This window comes from Nicotiana tomentosiformis, chromosome 11 (genome assembly GCF_000390325.3).
Source record: "Nicotiana tomentosiformis chromosome 11, ASM39032v3, whole genome shotgun sequence".
In the NCBI taxonomy this organism is placed as follows: domain Eukaryota; kingdom Viridiplantae; phylum Streptophyta; class Magnoliopsida; order Solanales; family Solanaceae; genus Nicotiana; species Nicotiana tomentosiformis.
In genome coordinates, this window is record NC_090822.1 from 63,381,760 (window position 1) to 63,403,463 (window position 21,704).

The window sequence follows — 21,704 nt, forward strand, 5'->3', positions numbered from 1 at the left end:
TGACTATTGTGATATTATCATAGCAGAGTGATATGGGTGGCTATTGTTATTGTGATGATCATGTGGGCACGAGGTACCATTTGTGATATGGGTGGCTATTGAGTTGTTGTCACTTATTCCATTAAGGTTATTATTATTATTATTATTATTTTCCTGTTATACTTTTGTTGTCAGTCTTGATTTATTGCACATATTATATTTTATTAGTAAGTATCATACGATTTGAGCTCATCACTACTTCACCAAGGTTAGTTTGATACTTACCGGTACTTACCGTGGTTCTAGTTGCACACGCGCCCCATTTAAGAGTAGTAGAGATCCAATACTTGAGGGTTTTGCAGCCTTCTAATTATTTTGTCAGGTTAGTACGCGGCGTTTGGACGGGAAAAAGAAGAAAAAAAGAAAGTTAGCACAAAGCATCCAACCTCCCACTTCCCCCATACCTTTACACGGTACAAATCAAAGTTATCACCTAATTATCGAAAAATAGAACCAAATTACCTCACAAACCACAACACGGGGAGAGGAATCCCATTATTAAATATACTGCAGTATACAACTTACATTGTTCTGATATTGTTGTTTAATCAAATCAAACGCCAAGTCCAGGAAAAGAAGACAAGGGCTTATATTGATACTATCGATCTATTGACAGCTAATCATAAGTCTTTCAGAAATAGTCTAAACATTTATGAATTAAAAGATAGTGGTGGGTTTCTCAAAGAGATGATTGGATGGAGGGTAAGCAGAAGTTGAAGCAGAGAAGAGACGAAGGGGGAGATGGCAAGAACAGAAGCCAAATGGTGTTCGTACAAACGAACCACGATTATTGTTTGTGCAATTAACATTTTTGTTGCTCTCTATGTGCTTCACTCTTACACTTCAGTATACATGTACACTACTCGCAATGATACCCAAAGGGGTAAGTCCTTATTTATGCCTATTGCTTGTTCCCTTTTCTTGATTTTACCCATTTGGGGATTCTGTTTCTTTTCTTCGAAAATAATGCTATTCTGTTTCTTTTCTTCGAAAATAATGCTATTATGTGTATACAGCTTTTAGGTATACTCCAGATCAGGTTAGGAAAATGGACGAATCGAATCGAATAAGAAAACAACTAGAACCTGTGCATCTTATTAAACTAGTAAGACCCTTTTCTGATGTCGGATATTTAGTTGTTTTTTTTCCTGAGCTTTAAGGCTATGGGCTTGATGAGGGATGTTTGTTTTTCCGGTGAAGATAAAGGGATTAAAGGAAGAATTTTTCATTGATGAAAAGGAGGTGCAAGTACCGCAGCAAATTAAACAGAAGATAGCTGATGAAATACTAGCAACTTTGAGAGGTGTCAATGCCGGTGACAATGCAACAGCACAACGAGGTGATTATGCCTTCAGTTTCAGAGTAAATTGATCGATATTGGGCTATCTTTGTTTCTGAAGCTGCATTGTTGAATCTTTTCATCGGATATCCTTCTTGTTGTTCATTCTGTAGCCTAGATAATTGTGGACTTTCTATTATCGTGTCTTTTTTGTAATATTGCAAGATCTGGTAATAGTTGATCCATGCTACATTGGGCATATAGAAGTCTCAGGTACATGTAGAAGGCTGAGACAGTACAAGTACTGCATTCCTTTTTGTGCCCATGAGATGCCACTATATAACTAGACTTCGATAGTATATTTTCATAATCCACATTGATTTCATTGATAATATTATCAATATGGTGTGAAAAATATTTACAGTAGAGTGCAAGGCTTAACCTCATTCATCTAACAAGCGTGTCCAACTCTCTATACAAGAGGGTATCTTCCTTCTTTGTCAAAAGTATAAATGAGAAAAAATGAGACTTTTTGCTGAACTAGGAAATGTCATGTTGGTTGAAGATTTGGATAAGAATGACAAGGCCAATGCTCATCAATAAACTGGAGATCTATACAATTTATTTGCTATTTATTTGGAATAGTCTCTGAGGTGTTTTCTTTGGAAAATGATTGATGAGGCGAAAAATCATTTAGACCAATCCTATTTATTTGAATTCAAACCTTAAAAATGGAAGTGCTAACTTTACCCGAATGAGTTTCTGCAGTCATTTAACTTTTTAAAAATGGTTGCTGCAGTTATTTATTAGTCATTTTGTATGGTCCGAGCACCCAGTTATTGGCAGTTATGCGAGCTGCAATATCAAGATGAGATCCGTAGGTCTTTGTTTATTTTTCACTATTTAACCAAAACCACAATTGAAGTGGACCAAATTGCTCAAGTTTTGTTGTTCTTTTCTCTTGGTAAAAAGACAATATATTAATTCGTAAATTAAGTTGTAAAGTTATCGATGCTTGTGCTCCAAACTTTTAGTGTTCTGTTTTCGTGTTGGTCTCCAAGTGCTGGTCTTTTTGGTCCCGGTGTCTTTTTTTTCATATGTAAGATATGTTGTGGCTATATTTTTAAGTGAAAGGTCATGGATAAATGAATGTGAAATTGTGTATTGTGCTTTCCTTCTTTTTTAAATAGGATGCTTAACATAGGAAGTGACCTCATCTTAGGATGCTATTCCTTTATTGTTTATTGTTAGTTTACAGATATGTATAGTGTAGTCTTGTCCCACATTGGAAGATGAGTAATATCTCCTTGTGGTGTATAGCTATAAATAGGGACCTCTTGTATTGTATTTATCATCCAATATCAATAGCATATTTTCTCCCGTGCCTTCTCACATGGTATCAGAACATTAGTGAGAAAAGATCGCTGTGCGTCATTCCAGCGTTAACCGGGAAGAAAGAACTTAGTCATCGTGCAATTTTTTCCGGTGACCTAAGGCTTGTCTAAGCGAAAGTCACTTTCTGTCGGTGTTGTGTTAAAACCAACACCACCACGAGGTAGATCACCCTCCGACGACCAACCCTTGAAATTTTATCCGGCAGAAAAGCCGCCACGCTCCTCCACACGCCGGCAACAACTTTTCCGGCGAGGGTTCCGGCCATTTTTTCGCGAAGCTTCTTCAGGACAGTGTGCTCTCCTCAAAATTCCGAGCCTACCCATCTAATTCAAATCAAATTCCGACCACTTTTATATTTTTCCGGCGTGAACAGTGATCTTTCCGGCCATTTTTTGAAAATATTTCTTCAGGACAGCTTGCTCGCAAAGGAATTCCGAGTCTATCCATCCTGTTTACGACAAATTCCGACAACTTTGGAATTTTCCGGCGAGCAGAGTCACCTTTTACTTTAGTCCATTCAGATGTTTGGGGTCCTAGTCGAGTCAGTTCCACCTTGGGATTCCGCTACTTTGTCAGTTTCATTGATGATTATTCCAGGTGCACTTGGATATTTTTGATAAAAAATCGATCTGAGCTGTTTTCTATTTTCCAGACCTTCCACGCTGAAATTCAAAATCAATTTGGGGTTTCTATTCGCACATTTCGTAGTGATAATGCCCGAGAGTATTTGTCTTCCTCATTTCAGCAGTTTATGAAATCTCATGGGATTATTCATCAAACATCTTGTCCGTACACATCTTAACAAAATGGGGTAGCTGAAAGAAAGAATAGACATCTTATTGAAACTGCTCGTACCCTACTCATACAATCTCATGCTCCGTTGCGTTTTTGGGGGATGCAGTTCTTACATCTTGCTATCTTATTAATCGTATGCCATCTTCAGCTATCCAGAATCAAGTTCCATTCTCTGTCATGTTTCCCCACTTACCTTTGTTCTCTCTTTCACCCCGTATCTTTGGAAGCACTTGTTTTGTCCATAACCTTACTCCAGGAACAAATAAGTTAGCTCCTCGTGCTCTTAAGTGCGTATTTCTGGGTTTCTCGAGAACACAAAAGGGGTATCGATGCTACTCTCCTGACCTCCAGCGGTACCTTATGTCCGCTGATGTTACCTTCTTTGAAACCCAATCATACTTCACAGGTTCAGGTCATCACTTAGATATTTCTGAGGTACTACCAGTTTCATCTTTTGGAGATTCAGTCACTCCAGCTCCACCACCTACAACTCCAGTTGTAGCTCCACCACCTATAGCTCCACCACCTATAGCTCCAGTTCCACCACCTACAACTCCGGTTGTAGCTCCACCACCTATAGCTCCAGTTCCTCCACATAATCCAGTTCAACCTTCTGCAGCTCCACAACTCTCGACTTATCATCGTCGTTCACATCCAGCATCAGGCCCAGGTGATTCACGCCCCGCATCAGATTCTGCACCTACTGCGGACTTGTCTCCTCTTAGTCAACCAATTGCACTCCGCAAAGGTGTACGATCCACACTTAATCCTAATCCCCACTATGTCGGTTTAAGTTATCATCGTTTGTCGTCACCTCATTATGCTTTTATATCTTCTTTGTCCACTGTTTCTATCCCTAAGTCTACAGGTGAGGCACTATCTCATCCAGGAAGGTGACATGCTATGATTGATGAGATGTTTGCTTTACATGCGAGTGGCACTTGAGAGCTTGTTCCTCTTCCTGCAGGTAAGTCTACTGTTGGTTGTCATTGGGTTTATGCAGTCAAAGTCGGCCCGGATGGCCAGGTTGATCGGCTTAAGGCTCGTCTTGTTGCAAAAGGATATACTCAGATTTTTGGGCTTGATTATAGTGATACTTTCTCTCCCGTGGCTAAAGTAGCATCTGTTCGTCTCTTTTTGTCCATGGTTGCTGTACGTCATTGGCCTCTTTATCAGTTCGACATTAAGAATGCTTTTCTCCACGGTGATCTTGAGGAAGAAGTTTATATGGAGCAACCACCTGGTTTTGTTGCTCAGGGGGAGTTTAATGGTTGTGTGTGCAGATTGCGCAAGTCACTATATGGTTTGAAACAGTCCCCTCGAGCTTGGTTTGGTAAGTTCAGCACAATTATTCAGGAGTTCGGCATGACTCGTAGTGAGGCTGATCACTCTGTGTTTTATCGGCATTCTGCTCCTAATCTGTGTATTTATCTAGTGGTTTATGTTGATGATATTGTTATTACTGGTAATGATCAGGATGATATTACTAATCTGAAGCAACATCTCTTTCAGCACTTCCAGACTAAGGATCTGGGCAGATTGAAGTATTTTCTAGGTATTGAGGTCGCTCAGTCTAGCTCAGATATTGTTATTTCACAGCGGAAGTATGCCTTAGACATTCTTGAGAATACTGGAATGATGGGTTGCAGACCTATTGACTCTCCTATGGATCTGAATGCTAAGCTTCTGCCTGGACAGGGGAGCCTCTTAGAGACCCTACGAGATATAGGGGGTTGGTTGGCAAATTGAATTACCTCACAGTGACTAGACCTGACATTTCTTTTCCGTGAGTGTTGTAAGTCAGTTTATGGATTCTCCCTGTGATAGTCATTGGGATGCAGTTGTTCGCATTTTTCGGTATGTAAAGTCAGCTCCAGGCAAAGGATTACTATTCGAGGATCGAGGCCACGGGCAGATTGTTGGGTACACAGATGTTGATTGGGCAGGATCACCTTTTGATAGACGTTCTACGTCTGGATATTGTGTTCTAGTAGGAGGTAATTTGGTCTCGTGGAAGAGCAAGAAACAGAATGTAGTTGCTCGATCTAGCGCCGAAGCCGAATATTGGGCCATGGCTATGGCGACGTGTGAGTTAGTTTGGGTCAAGCAGTTGCTCAAAGAGTTAAAGTTCGGAGAAATTAGCAAGATGGAACTAGTGTGTGATAACCAAGCTGCTCTTCATATTCCGTCAAATCCGGTGTTCCATGAGAGGACTAAACACATTGAGATCGACTGTCACTTTGTCAGAGAAAAAATACTTTTAGGAGATATTGTTACAAAGTTTGTATAGTCGAATGATCAACTAGCAGATATTTTCACTAAGTCTCTTACTGGTTCTCGTATTAGTTACATGTGTAACAAGCTCGGTACATATGATGTGTATGCACCGGCTTGAGGGGAGTGTTAGTTTACAGATATGTATAGTGTAGTCTTTTCCCACATTGGAAGAGGAGTAATATCTCCTTGTAGTGTATAGCTATAAATAGGGACCTCTTGTATTGTATTTATCATCTAATATCAATAACATATTTTCTCCCGTGCCTTCTCACATTTATCAATAGAGATAGAAAAGGATGTCATTTCCTGATTCGTGGGTGCTTCTAGGTATAATACCTAATTTTGGCTTATCTCAGTTTCTAGTCCTCTCATCTTAGTGCTGCACAGTTCTTACCAAATGAACAGTGTTAGTGAATCAATTGCTGTATCAACAAGCTGGAAATTGAGAAAGGTGACTTTAGAATACAGAAGTTCCAGAATTTGTGCTCACGCACTTTCTTTTTTATTGAGTATAATGTTACATTTGAAGTTCCATCTATGTTCATAGTGCTTAGGCGGTCCCAAGTTCGGATAAAGGAGAGTTGCAGTAGGTTGAAAACTAGCATAAAATTAGCCTAATTATGAGGAACCCTCTTTTTAACACATTTTTTGGGACGTGCTCTTCTAGGCATTCCCTACACAGCACCCAGGTATAATGTTAGATGGGTAAGCAGTTCTTCTATCACATCACAACTGGATGTGGGGGAGTATAAACTATAAATGGACATGAATAGCTGACAAAAATTGATTTGTGATTGAGGATTATTTGTTGATTGATTGATAATGTTATGTTTGGAAACAAGGAAAAGGGAGAGAAAGGAAGGTAAGTTTCTAAGATTTCAATTATTTGTTTGGCTTGTATGAAAAACGTGACAAGTATGAAATAGGGTAGCCAGTTTCCTGTTGCTCCAGATTGAAAAGAAGAAATGTTCTTGATTTTGACTTCTATATTTCTATTTCTATTTATTATTTTCCCTTTCTTTCTTTTCCTTCCCATTAAAAAAGATCCAAATTTGTTGTGCCAACAGCCTCTGAGGTTGATGACAAGATTAAAAGGAAGACATCATCTAGGAGTGTCTTGAGGTAATAATCCTAGATCAATAATGTTCTCAGATCTCCTAGTAAAAAGTATCTCTGAGGGGTTGGATAATTTTATTAGGTCCATGATCTCTGAGTTATCCTCATTTAAATTTGTCTCGTTGCCACGATCCTTTACGTGTAGTTCTTGTTCAAAATCCCTAATGGTACCTCCCTTAGGGAGAGTGTGGCGTGGAGAGATTGAGCAGCATCTGTGATCTTTCTCGTATTGGGGCGGTAAAATTGAAAGATCATCTCCATGTATGGGATGTAGGGATTCATCTGAAGTGGAATAGGCGATTGTGTTTCTGTAATTTGGTTGCTAGAAGCATTTCTTTGGTTGAAAGTGATTGTGCTAGTTTTCTTTCTTTATTTTTTTTTTTGAAGAAAGATGTGATTGTGCAAGTTCTGTGTGATACTTAATTCTTTCAAGGCATAAGGTGATAGAAGGAATTACAATTATCTGGAAGTTTTCTGATTTCAGGCTGGTATTATCTACCCTTCTTTTATCACTCCCGACTTTAAAGAGGCGTTGACCACTTGATTTGCTTTAGAGAGAATGGCTTCCTACACAACTCTATCTCTTGCGGCTCGACAGTACATCATTTTTTCTTTTGATAAGTATCACGCATGCTTATGCATAATGCTCCAATTCTTCTCATCTCTATCTTCACTTTTAACCTTTTGATAACTTGAATGCTGGAGAAACTAATGATCTCAACCCAACATTGACTTGCTTGATGAACTAATCCCTTTTCTAACTCAAATTTTTTGTATTTGGTTCCTCTTAAGTTTCTCTTCTGTTACCTTGCTCCTTGTATAGTCCAAGCGCTTCTTTAAAGTAGGCTAACACAACAACAACAACAACAATAACAAACCCAGTATAATCCCACAAATGAGGTCTGGGGAGACTAGTGTGTACGTATACCTTACCTCTACCTTTAAGAAGGCAGAGTGGCTGTTTCCGGTAGACCCTCGGTTTAAGAAATATAAAAGGAAAGGCAACAACAAGCAAACCAATCAGAAAACCGAAGCGAAAATACAAAACTAACAGTAGGTAATGCAATCAGAAAACCGAAATGAAAGCAAACAACAAGTAATAACAGAAGTCAAGGAGTACGAAAATACATAAATGACATTAAGTAATGTACTAAAGCTACTGTTACAAACAAGGACAACGCTCGGTTACCTAACCCTTTACCTTTATTCTCAACCTACATACCTTCCTATCCATGGTCATGCCCTCAGTAAGCTGGAGCAATACCATATGTTGCCTAATCACCTCTCTCCAATACTTCTTCGGCCTGCCTCTACCTCTCCTTAGGCCCTTCAAGGCCAACCCCTCACACCTCCTCACCAGTGCATTTGTGCCTCTCCTCTTCACATGCCCGAACCATCTAAGTCTCACCTCCCGCATCTTGTCCTCCACAGAGGTCACGCCCACCTTGTCCCGAATAACTTTATTTCTAATTCTATCTAACCTGGTATGCCTACACATCCATCTCAACATCCTCATTTCAGCCACCTTCATCTTCGGGACATGGGAGTTCTTGACTGGCCAACTTCGTCCCATACAACATAGTCGGTCTGACCACCGCACTATAGAACTTACCTTTAAATTTTGGTGGCACATTCTCATCATACAAAACACCGGAAGCGAGCCTCTATTTCATCCACCCCGCCCCAAATACGATGTGTGACACCTCGTCGATCTCCCTATTCCTTTGTATAACTGACCCAAGGTACTTGAAACTTTCTCTCCTAGGGATGACTTGTGAATCAAGGCTCATGTCTTCGTCCACTACCTGAGTCGCACCATTGAACTTGCACTCTAAGTATTCTGTCTTGGTCCTGCTCAACTTGAAACCTTTAGATTCCAGGATCTGCCTCCAAACCTCTAACCTCTCGTTAACACCGCATCACGTCTTGTCAATCAGTACAATGTCATCTGCAAATAACATGCACCACGGCACCTCCCCTAGAATGTGGCGCGTCAGTGCGTCGATCACCGGGGCAAATAGAAATGGGCTAAGGGCTGACCCCTGGTGCAACCCCATCACAATTGTTTCCCTCCCCCTGTTCTCACTCGAGTCTTAACTCCATCATGCATGTCCTTAATAGCCCTAATGTATACAACAAGAACACCTCTAGCCTCCAAACATCTCCACGGAACCTCCCTTGGCACTTTATCGTAAGCCTTCTCTAAGTCGATGAACACCATATGTAAATCTCTCTTCCTCTCTAAGTCGATGAATACCATAACACGAGAAAATTAAATTGGCTTTGTGATATCTTTACATGTTATATTGAATCCACATCTTGAACTTTATTCTCTTAAGCTCTGTTTCTTTTCTTTTTTTTCGTTGTGGCCATCCAACATTGACTACAAATCCAGATTCTTAACCTAACATCCTATCTAGAATCAAGCAAATTATTTTCATTTGCTACAGAATTATAGATATTCTCCTCAAACCATGGCTTCCTTGGCACGATTCCTCCTCTTTGTGATCACCAAGGGTGGACTTTGTCAAATTGGAGGCAAATTCTTCGAAGATTCCTTATTTGTATTTGTTGTCCACCCGTTTCACCGCATCATTTTTCTTGACAAGATTCAACATAGACTCCACAACTTCACTACACTACATTTATGTCATGTTAACACAGGTCGGCAACACCAATCGGACGATCCTTGTAACATAGTTGATACCATGTAAACATAGAGAGAAGGGAGTCTTATTATTTTGGTTAAATACATAAAAGGTTTTTTTTTTTTGGTATCCGAGAAATCCAACAAAAGCCAGTGGTGCATGGTTCGAAACTCGATGGACAATAGACCCACCCCTATACCCTAAAAAAGGGGCTATGTATATGGGAGTTTCCTTAAGGGATATATGACATAGGGTTACTCTATGCATTAAAGCTCTGACTTGGGAATTGTGCCCTTAGCCTTTTTCTAAACTTTTAGCTCATCTTTCCGGCGAGGCTTTTCCAACTTATTCTCTTTTAACATGGGTGATAAGTTAATCCTCATTACAGGTGATAAATCTTTTGAAGTTGCAAATATTAGTGATGATCGAGTCAGATGGTTTTCTATCACCGAACACAGTAGACGTTTTACAAGCACAATAAAGGTCGACGAAAGCAACCTCCGGTGGATATGTTCAGTCCTATACCAAGCATCTAAGGGGACAAGGGAATTATACAGAAGATGGGGAAGGAAACAAGAAGTATATCTCTCCAGGGTATATGAAAACTACAACATCTACGGGTGCTTTCTGAGGGTGGAAACTTGGCTGGGTGATCGGAAGTCAGCCATCATTATTCCTGAATCAAAATATGGCCCGGTTGGGCGGAGATTGCAGAGAGAATCCAATGTCATTTGGGAATTGAAAGTGCGCATTTACAGCCCCACCTCCTCAACTGAAAACTTATTCAGAAGCTGCAGATATTCAGAAATGGCCAGAGTCACCGCCAACTTCTTTTGGGGTAGAAGATAACCACCCACTTACCAGATGCCTAGTGGGCAGATTCAATGATGCTTTTAATCACACTCTGAAGACAGAGATTATTCACAAATGGTTCATATCTAGATGGAAGATGACTGCTGGACTGAAAATTATTCCGTTGGATCACAATCTCTTCCTCTTTGAGTTCCTATCAAGGAAAGAGGCAACCAGAATCATGGCAGGGGACTGGTTTTGGAGCCGCAGACATTTATCTCTGGATTGGTGGTCACCGTCCTCTACTGGTAAAGCTGCCATATCGGAGAACATCTGGGTAAAAGTTTTCGGTGTTCCATTACATACGTGGTCTTTGGAAACTTTCAAGTTGATCGAGGTTCATTGGGGTGGACGAGGATACAAAAAACAGAAGCCACTTCTCCTGGTCTAGAATATGTGTTAAGAATACAGGGGTGAAACCTCCAGCGACTTGCCAGGTAAAAATCGGTGACTGGAGCTATGAAATATCTATTTTGATGGAGCCTCACGAAAATTGCAGCAAATATGGGGTTGCCGGCAAGGAGACATCGGTTGGAGAAGGTGTGGTGTTAGAACCAGCGGTCGTTTCTATGGTGAAAGAACCAGTGGTTGCTTCTTTGGCGAAAGAACCAGTGGTCGCTTCTGTGGTACCAGCTGTTTGCCCTAGCTGTGCGGTCAAATCAGTCAACAACTTTAATTTAAATCCCATGACCCTATACTCAGCTGATCCGACCCGTTCTAAACCCAAAGCCGTCCTTAATAAGTCTAGGGCCAAAACCCCAGTGGTAAAAGACTTGAGCTACTACTCAAAAGCCCAAAACAAGAAAATAGGGCTTCTGTTATAAAGAAGTGGAAAAAGAAAGGTGGGTCTCCTGACCCATGTCTTTTTAAGCCCCTCTCTTTTGAACCTGTCGTTTATTTTGGCCCAGTTTCAATTGAACTCCAAGCTCATGACTTCAGTTCCAGACCTTTGTCTGGTAACTTGGAGACTTACCTAGACGCTGATGACGAGGCGGAGGATTCTCATATTAGTAAAGGGTTGTCTGGGGTAAATGACTCTGAATCTCTTCTTTCTTCTCAGTTGCTCAACGACTTTCTCCCACTACCATGGTATGAAGGGGAAGCCATGAACACGCAAGTTGTTGAAAATCCCACTGTGATTGAAGCCTCTAGGTGGTCAAATATGGCTATGCTTAAGGCATGCAAAGCATTTGGGGTTAATGTCGTCGGTTTTGAGCACGATAGTTTGGAAATTATCTTGAGAATGGAGCAGAGTAGGGCAGTCCAATTACAACAACAGAAATCCTGCCCTGCAACACCTAAAAAGATCAGGAAGAAAGGGGAGATTGAATTAAAAACGTTAACATGGGGGCTAAGTGACAGCAGTGATAGGGGCAGGTCTCAACCCAAATCTTTTGAATGTTAGTGAAAATTATTAGTTGGAATATACGGGGGATCAACAAAAAAAAGAAGCGAAGCACCTTGAATTCTCTTGTTAAAAAGTGGGGGCCAGACATTCTTTGTTTGCAAGAAACCAAAGTGGTAAACTGGACCACCAACCTAGCAAGACATATTTGGGGGAACACATGGGTCACCTGGGCTGAGTTAAAAGCCCGCGGCAATAGTGGGGCATCATTATACTTTGGGACAAAAGGTGTTGGAAATGCATCGACACACAACAAGGGGAATTCACTATTTCTTGTAGGTTTGAAAATTTACAAAAGGAGTTTAGGTGGGTATTCACAGGTGTATATGGCCCTCACACTAACCCCGAAAGGGTAGAGATGTGGGAAGAGCTGGCTGCAGTTAGAGGACTTTGGTCTGATCAATGGGTTATCAGGGACTTTAATGTGTGCCGATTCGTAGGCGAGAGATTCAATTGTTTCAGGATCTCCAAGGCAATGTCTGGGTTTTCTAGAACTATTCAAGACCTTGAACTCATTGATCTTCCACTTTAGGGAGCCCAATTCACTTGGTCAAGAGGAGAGGACCAACTTCAAGCTTCACGAATTGACAGGTTTCTAATCTCTCCGGAATGGAATGATTGTTTCAAGTCTGTAAAGTAAGTGGCATTACCTAGAGTGTTATCTGATCACAAGCCTATTCTCTTAGAATGTGGCGATTGGGAAGCAACCCCATCTTATTTTAAGTTTGAGAACATGTGGCTCCAAGTTGTAGGTTTCCTGGAAATGGTGAGGAACTGGTGGCAGTCCTACCAAGTAATGCGCACTCCTGACTTTATTCTGACTCAGAAGTTGAGGCATCTGAAAAGGGACATCACAACATGGAATAGGGAGGTATATGGTCAAGTGGACATGAAAAGAAGTCAGGCTTTTGCGGACTTGAATGCAATAGAGCAGGCAACAGAGACAAGAGTGTCAAGTCAGGATGCAAAACAGAAGGCATTCAACCTGAAGTTAGAGCTGGAGCAGATCACCATTGCAGAGGAAACCTCATGGAGGCAGAAATCCAGATGCTTATGGCTAAGGGAGGGTGATAGGAACACAAAATTTTTCCAAAGAACGGCAAACTCGCACATGAGAAACAACTACATTGGCAGGCTTCAGGTTGGTGATGAAATCATAGAGGACAAGGTCCTTATAAAAGCTGAAATTGTGGACTTCTATAAAAATTATACACTGAAAGTGAACCATGGAGACCAGTTGCTGACTTTGACGGACTATCATCCTTAGATTTGGAAGATAGAACATGGTTAGAACTCTCCTTTGAGGAGGAAGAGGATTTGGCAGTCTTAAGATCTTGTGCTCCTGACAAGGCTCCTGGTCCTGATGGCTACACCATGGCCTTCTTCCAAAAGGCCTGGGATTTTCTTAAAAATGACATCATGAATGCAATGCAACACTTTCATCAAACAGGACACTTGGTGAGATCCTGAAATGTTTCTTTCATTGCTTTGGTTCCCAAAAAGAAGGGAGCAATTGAACTAAAAGACTATAGGCCTATCAGTCTAATTGGAAGTGTCTACAAACTGACTGCAAAAGTTATGGCTGAAAGATTAAAAAAAGTGATAGGGAAACTGGTCTCTGGACAGCAGAATGCATTTATTAAAGGCAGGCAGATCTTTGATGCTTCACTTATTGCAAATGATGTGCTTGACTGGAGGAGTAAAAGTGGCATTCTTGGAATCCAATGTAAATTGGATATTGAAAAGGTTTTTGATCAGCTAAGCTGGTCGTTCCTTATCAATATTCTGGAAAAGATGGGGTTCGGTGGAAAATGGATCAAATGGATTGAATATTGCATTAAAACAGTGAAGTACTTAATATTGGTAAACAGAGGACCAATTGGTTTTTTCTCTCCCCAGAAAGGTATAAGGCAGGGAGATCCCCTCTCCCCATTCCTATTCATATTGGCTATGGAAGGGCTTACTAGAATGTTGGAAAAGGCCAGGCAAATGGAGTGGATACAGGGCTTCCAGGTGGGCAGGGATCCAGCAAGTTCTATCAACCTCTCTCATTTGCTCTATGCAGACAATACTCTGATATTTTGTGAAGCTGATACACAACAAGTCCTCAATCTCAACCACACTCTCCTTATCTTTGAAGCTTTGTCTGGTTTGCATATTAACATGTTGAAGAGTGTAATTTACCTTGTTAATGAAGTCCCAAACCTAGAAGAGCTTGCTGGTATTCTAAGTTGTAGCATTGGTACCTTTCATGCTTCTTAATTGGGACTACCATTGGGAGAAAAATTCAAGGCAACATGGATCTTGATGGCATTATTGGGAAGTTTGAGAAGAGATTGGCTTCTTCGCAAATGCAATGCTTATCCATGGGAGGAAGACTTACACTGATTAATAGTGTGCTTGATAGCATACCAACATACCATATGACCCTTTTCCCTATGCCAAGTTCAGTCCTCAAGAAGATTGACAGAATTAGGAGATCATTTCTATGGGAAGGGAGATGCCAAACACACAAATTTCACTTGGTAAAATGGAACAAGGCTACCTACCCTAAGACACTTGGGAGGCCTAGGCATAAGAGACCTCAAGCTGCACAACAAAAGCATGCTCTCCAAATGCTAAGTAGGGGGCTCAGAATAACTGGTGCACGAAAAGGGTTACAACAGCTCATGGCACTTGCCTATGGAAGCACATTTCCAGTTACAACAACGAATTCTTCCGGAACATTTCCTATAAGGTGGGTAATGGAACTCATGTCAAATTCTGGAAGGACAAGTGGTTGGGAAGCAATGCTTTGAAAGACTCTCATCCTGCACTTACATTGATCGCCTGCAATCCTGATTCAACTAGTGCTGAGAATAGAGAGGGGAACACATGGAACATTACTTTTAGAAGGAATTAACAGGATTGGGAGTGTGATGACTTCCTTGCCCTATTAGCTTCAGTTGAGGCTTGAAGGTTTCAACATAGAAGAGTCGCAGCCAGATAGAATGTCATGGGCCAATTCAAGCAGGGGTATTTTCACAGTTAAAACATGCTATTACCATTTAAGTGCCCAGAATGACATAATTGAAAACTAGCCTTGGAAGCTCATATGGAGAACAAGACTTCCCACCAAGGTGATATGCTTCGCATGGATTGTCATAAACATTGCCCGTCTAACTCAAGACAATCTATGTAGAAGAAGCATCCCACTGGTCAACAGGTGTTATGTGTGTCATCAGAATCTGGAGTCCATCAGTCACCTCTTTCTTCACTGCCCCAGTTGCAGCACAGTTGTGGAATTTTTTTGTCTCTATTTTTGGACTGAATTGGGTGCAACTCCAGTCTCCAACGGAGGTCTATGTATACTGGAACTCTTGCAGAGTGGACAAAGCCATCAAGAAAATCTGGAGAATGATCCCAGCTACTATCTTTTGGTGTATTTGGAACGAAAGGAACCACAGATATTTTGATGGAATCTCAACTCCAACTCACACTTCGAAGGGCTCATGTTTAGTTAATCTATACAGTTGGAATTTCCTCAAACCTGTACAATGCCCAGTTAATTTTTTGGATTTTGTTGGCTCCCTGATCTTTTAACTGATCTTTTGTATTTTGGAGCTTACATTATCATCTCTTTTGTACTTATTTTGCATCTTCTTGATGCCATTTAATGACAATTACTTACTTCATCAGAAAAAAAGGGATATAGGACATAAGTATATATAATATTCTCCTACTCAGAACATATTATGACATAGATAATTCTAAAATGTAAATGTACTGAATTCTTGATTATATGAAAGTTTAAGTATGAACACAAGAATTTGAACCCAAGCATTGAATGGGAAAGTTCAAATTAACATCCATTGAACCCGCCTCCTTGGTCGTCTAACTTCTTCATTTGGAGGGGAAAAGTTCAGTAAAATGTTGTAACATTTACTTGATCATTAGTCTATTGCTTAGATCTGAAGTCACAAGTTCATAATTGATTGGTTTCTCATCTTGATAGATTTCCAGGTTTCCTTATATATTGTCCTTACTAAAAAAAGTTGTGGTTGCTCCTGGGACTTTGGTTTAGTGGTAAGAGCACAACACGTGATGTGTGGTTTAGGCGCACGGAACTAGTTTGAATCTTACCGCGGACAAAAAACTTGGTGTTTAAATAGAGAAGGGTATAGTGACAAGCCCATTATCCATCGAGTTATGAACCATGTGCCAATGGCTCTCGGAGATTTTTCGTAATTAAAAAAAATGATGAATAGAGTTGTGGATGAGATTTAGACATAATATGCAATTAAATACATCATAAGGGTTTAGAAGAAAATGAGAACTAGAGCTTAGAAAGTAGTGCCTTTAGCATAGAGATGGACAATTTGATTTGAACGCACTATGAGAGATTTTAAAGGGGGGAAAACTCATTTTTACAAATTAGGGGATGCTTTCTGTTTCTTAAATATTTTGTTGTACTCATGAGATTCCGGTTACCATTGATAATTGGGTTAGATTCGTAGAGAATCATCTTCTTTATCAGTTAGGCTTTTTTGCTTTTTGTATACGAGAGATTGCTCCAATATATCACTACAATTCTTACTTAATCAGAGAAAAATAATAGTTGTTGTTCTCTATACACAAATCATTCTTCTAACGTTCTGTGTCTTTGTCTGGTTAAGATCTACACTAATATGTCCTATAACTGTCTCATCACCGATACAAACTTTAAATGGCTACTTTTTAAATTGCTCCCCCTCCACTTTGTCAAGCCTTTAGAAGTATATTTGTGATTTATTAAAAAAATGCTTTATCTGATAGCTAAGGTAGAAGACCTCTTGCACTTGCATATAATATAGATTCTTCTTGCTTCTTTATTTCCTAGAGATTATTTTTCCACCGAAATGTCATTTTGGTGTTATTGCAAATTGTTTCTTCATGATTGATCAAATGCCTTTATCCATTTGTCATTTGAGATTTTTGTTTGGTTACAACTAACACGGTTACTAGTTGAAGTCAAGACTGCCAGAGCCAGTTGAACTTCAGTAGATCCCACCCCATTGAATGAGCTGCGTTTGATTATCATCTCATAATATCAAAATTGGTACTTCAGCTGTTTATGAGCAGTTTCTATGCAAATAATTTTAACTTGATCCATTCTGTAGTTCATTACGGTCTAATTATAGGGCCCATAGATTACCCGTCTTAGCTCCATATTGTAAATGGTCCTTCTTATGTGATAGATACCATTTTACTCTTGGTATTCTTATTGGTTGTTTGTTTAGAAATTTTCAACTTATACTTTGTTTTTTCTTTAAAAAAAAAGTAAATATTACTTGTTACTATAAGCACAATACTCAATCTTACACAGACCATCTTGGGGGGGGGGGTAATTATTGTACACAAAACTCAGTATCTAATACAGGTCATTTTCTATGATTATTAGGATAAAACTTAGTTTGCCCTCCATCTCTTCCCCTTTGTTCCTCTCCCTCCCCTTTGCCTCCCATCACCCGACCTCAATTATGCAAGTTCTTTATATTTTTCATTACTTTACTTTTTTGTGACGAAGTAAGGGAATTTCATTATATGGCATCAACAAGATGCATAGCAAAAATTACAACATAAAGGTATTGTCTGCTCATATACAAAAACTTATAAAAACTTACAGGACAGCTAAGGAGCGGACAAAATCCAGAAATAGTTCAACACTAGTTTCAGGGGCCTGATTGAACCAACTAAATAAGTTAATTAAACAAGTGGCTTTAAGAGTGTGGTTGGGAGTTGAAATCCCATCAAAATATCTACGGTTCCTTTCATTTCCTTTCATTACTTTACTTAGTGCTTCAACTGGCTTTCTTTCTGTCTTCATGTACCTTGACAATTACAGTTAAACATGAGCTAACAATTTACCATTGATTGTTTATGTTCAAAGATTTTCAGATGAAATATCAATTATTTGTTATGCTTGGCAAAATTTAATTCTTGTAACTCAAATCATGCCCTTAATCTTATGAAACGTACCTGGATATAGAAGACCTGCATTGTGATTATCCTGATTCCCCTTGGTATTACTGCATCTGTTTGTTAACGCCTCCACAAAATTTGATAAAATAAATCACCCGCATTATGATCTACTTATCCTGATTCCCCTTGGTATTACTACATCTTTATGATAGCACCTCCCCAAATTTAAATCAAAAAGCAATTAAAATCCCTCCCCATTAATGTACCCTTACCTGTTAGTAAACCAAAGCACTTCTATAAGGTTTGATGAAAAGAAAAAGCTTAAAGAGATGCATTTCTTTGAAGTGATCTTTCTTTAGATAAGGTAGGGAATTTTATTGAAATTGGGAAAAGCTCCTGTTTACAAGAGGTATATCAAAAAGTCGAGAATCTACAATGATGTTTTCTCTATCAAAATTAACTTTTCAGCCATTACATACTATTTTCTTGCACTACAAGTAATATAAATAAGTCAAATGAATATCTTAAACATCGTGTCCAGTCAAACACCACCACATGAATTGAAATGGAGGTAGTAGATGCTAGTCGACTGTTAGTCCTCTTGAGCTTAGCATGCAATAAATTTTTTTTCATTGTGGTGTTGGCAGTGGCTTGACATTCGGCAAGCCTGGTGCCAATTTCTTTTATTTACTTACATTTTACCAAATGAGCTGGAACTGAGAGCCAGTGGGAAGGACCACCCTCCACCTCCACCTCCACTTCCAAGCATAAAGGTTAGCGGGTCGAGTCATCAAGGAAGCAAAAGTGGGAGATGGCCACTGCTGGGTTAATCTTACCCCCTGTTTATAACCCTGAATCCTTTTTGGAATTTATCAGCTCCTTAGTCTTATGATAGATCTTTTGTTAATATTTTTGGGCTGCTACTTTCTGTTTCTTTGTAACATCTGCATCTTCTTGATGCCTTTTGTTAATAATATTCACTTCATAAAAAAAAAAAGTGGGAGATGGCCACTGTGAGGCTTTTGATATGTGGTTTGTGGGATTGGGGTTTTACCATATCCAAAAAAATTATAATAATAAAAGAATTGATGTACTTGCATACATCTAAAGAAGAGTTAGAGTTCTGGAAAGTGTCGAGCCAAATCCTACTGCCTTTGCTTTATGCAGCATAGAATTTGCTAATTAGAGGCAAATAAATATTACGATATTCCTTGCATTCTAGAAAACTTGATCTGAATTGGTTTACAAGGTTCAATTTACTGATCTTCGGTATCGGTTTGGACATTGATTAATTCATATTCTCAAACTCAAATTTATAATATTAACTACATAATAATAGTGTTGCCCGTAAATCTTATGATTAAGAAAATGTATGAGAAAATCACGGTAAAAGATTCTTTTTTTTATAACCACAGTAAAAGAAGATTCTTTTGATTTTTAAACTTTTGTAAAGGGGTAAGTTACTGGGAAATGCAAACATGCAGTTGTTTTTCTGTTTCTCCATGAGCTATTTTCTGCAATCACCATCAGTTGCAAGAAGCTAATGAAAAATGATCTCCCACCCCCACCCCCTCTCTGTGGTTTCACTTTTATTGGAGCCACTAGATGACCTGCATATTTTTCATTCTTGAGTTGATAAATGAGTTCAAAAGTATGTCATGAAAGATGCTTATTTCATGTATCTGTTCCCAACAAAAGATGCCACTTAGAACTGCAATATTTCTGAACAAGTCGACATGATTGCTTTTATGAGTAAATTATTCTATATTGGACTAAGGTCTTCTTGTGCAACAAAAATTGGATGATCTACTTAAATGCAAATTATTCAAGAGTACTACTTGAAGGATACATGTCTATGCAAATATTACCGTTTACTGATTTCATTTGTTATTACATTCTTTGTCGGTTCTAGTGCTCTGTGAATAAGTCAATATTGAATCAATATCATTTTACAGTTCAGTAGTATTCCTTCTGTTGTTTTTCTTTACTTCTTCCTGGTTATCATTGTTGGTGTTGTTTCTGGTGAACAGAGGCAGTTGAAAGTTGGCGCAGGAAAAAGTTAAAAGAAGCCAGGAAGCTTATTAATAGGAAGACGTCAAATTCAACTATTGCCCCAGAGGAAGCTAGTACGTTCTTTTACTTATGACTGTTTTTATTTCGTTTGTAACTCGGTTTTTGTTCACGCTTTCTATATTGAGCTTTAAGCTGATGTTAACCTGGGTTTCTTTTTCCTAGCCCATAATCCATATGTACTTTGACAAGATGGTTTAATAGTTCTTAGGAAATTTGCTTGCAGGTGTACTTGCACAAGCTTTGGATGTTGACTGGGCTGATCTTGCAGAAGAGATTGGTCTTTGGATACCTGTTGCAGTAATTAATAAGGAACGTGATGACAAACCTGAGGGTGAAGAAGAATTTGGTAATGACGTACTTCATTTTTCAGTCAAAATCTTGAGTTTATTGTTTTGATTCAGATATGTCATTCACTTTATTCCCTATCTTTATTTCCTGACAGAAGTGTAGTTGTTTTCTGCGTAGAAGATAGGAGAAGGTAAAATATGGTGGATAGATAGTATTTCTGCTCAATTTGTGCAGTTAAAGCACTGTAACATGAACTACTTTCACTCACTAACTTGCTCCTCTGTCAAAACAAGCTCCCTGGGGAAGATTTTGCTTTCTTGTTTCTAACCCAGTATTCACTTCCATTCTCCAGACAATGAAATTATAGCTGGCAGGCGGCTTCCTCCTGAGTGTAACGTTGAATTTCATACTGATTACGGTGGCGATGCAGTCAGGTGGGGCCTAACCCACCCAAAAGAATCTGCATATGAGTGTTGCATGGCCTGTTTGAATCAAGCTAAGAATGCTGGACGTAATGACAAGAAATGCAACATATGGGTTTATTGTCCATCTGAGACAGGATGCCATTCTCCGGATATTTATCAACACAAACATCAGGAGTGCTGGCTGAAATATGTTAGTTCTTGGTCCCCCTTCATTAAGTTTACTACCTACCATGCTTTTTCTCCTCCTTATGTCTGAATGTCTGATAATTTATGAATGATGGCTAAAGCTGTCCCTTTGATTTGCAAATGCAGGCAGAGAAACCTAAAACGACTTTTAAGGACCGGTATTCGGAATCATACAGAAATGCCCACCCAAATGCACCAGTTGTTGTTCCATGGATGTCTGGTATTGTCAGTGTATAATTTCCCGCTAACAAAATATGGTTACCAAGTCTTGAGGCCTTGGTGCTTCTACAGTTGTGATGTCGTATAAGTTCCACGTGAGGCCACTGTATCTTGAGATAATTGTGCAATCAGTATTCATGAACTGCAGTTTCTAAGCACAGCTGCTTCTCTTTTTGTCATGAAGCTTGGAACTAGAGTGTAACATTCTTTTGTATCACATGGTGGTTAGAGTGGTACTGGTAGCTTTAAGTTAGAAAACTGACTGACTGACTGCCAAGGATATGTGGTTAAAATATTTGAAAGCTTTTTAACCCTGCCCCATCTTTTTTCACCTGCCAAGGATAAAGTTATTACATTATTGTATTGCCCAAAAGGTACCACGTATTGGTATCAGATCAATTATGCCTTTCAAACAATAAATTCGCTTACTGCCATCTTTGATGTCTCACGGTGGGCTGATTTTTAGGCTATCTTTGTGTGGGTGATACTGGGACACTCAACTTTTGCAAAATTGTATCCTAGTTTTTGATTAAAAAAGACAAACATCTAATTGTCAGCTCAACTAGGGCATTAATTTCCTAAGTTTTTAAAATATAATATATATATATATAGAATTTCTATAAAAAGTACCACAAGTTATAATATTTTGTAGTTCGTAATAAATTAAAATAAAACTGTTTGACTCAATTTTAAAGTGGAGTATTTTTGTTCTCAATTCATACATACCTTCGCCTAATTATCTAGCTTCGTGAGATACACTAGGTTAA

General features: G+C 39.2%; 1 protein-coding gene across 2 annotated transcripts; it reads left to right on the forward strand.

The window, feature by feature from the left end:
* The first annotated feature begins 337 nt into the window (after positions 1-337).
* LOC104096995 (uncharacterized) lies at positions 338-21,371 on the forward strand. 2 transcript variants are annotated; one of them, XM_018771101.3, is made up of 7 exons: positions 338-922; positions 1,056-1,144; positions 1,240-1,378; positions 19,777-19,872; positions 20,028-20,165; positions 20,460-20,722; positions 20,845-21,371. In XM_018771101.3, exons 1-7 carry the CDS (start codon positions 781-783, stop codon positions 20,953-20,955), a joined length of 978 nt encoding a protein of 325 aa, XP_018626617.1. In that variant the 5' UTR covers positions 338-780; the 3' UTR covers positions 20,956-21,371. The 2 variants fall into 2 exon arrangements, with proteins under 2 accessions (XP_018626617.1, XP_009601778.1); XM_009603483.4 differs by having other exon boundaries at positions 20,043-20,165.
* Positions 21,372-21,704: the final 333 nt, after the last annotated feature.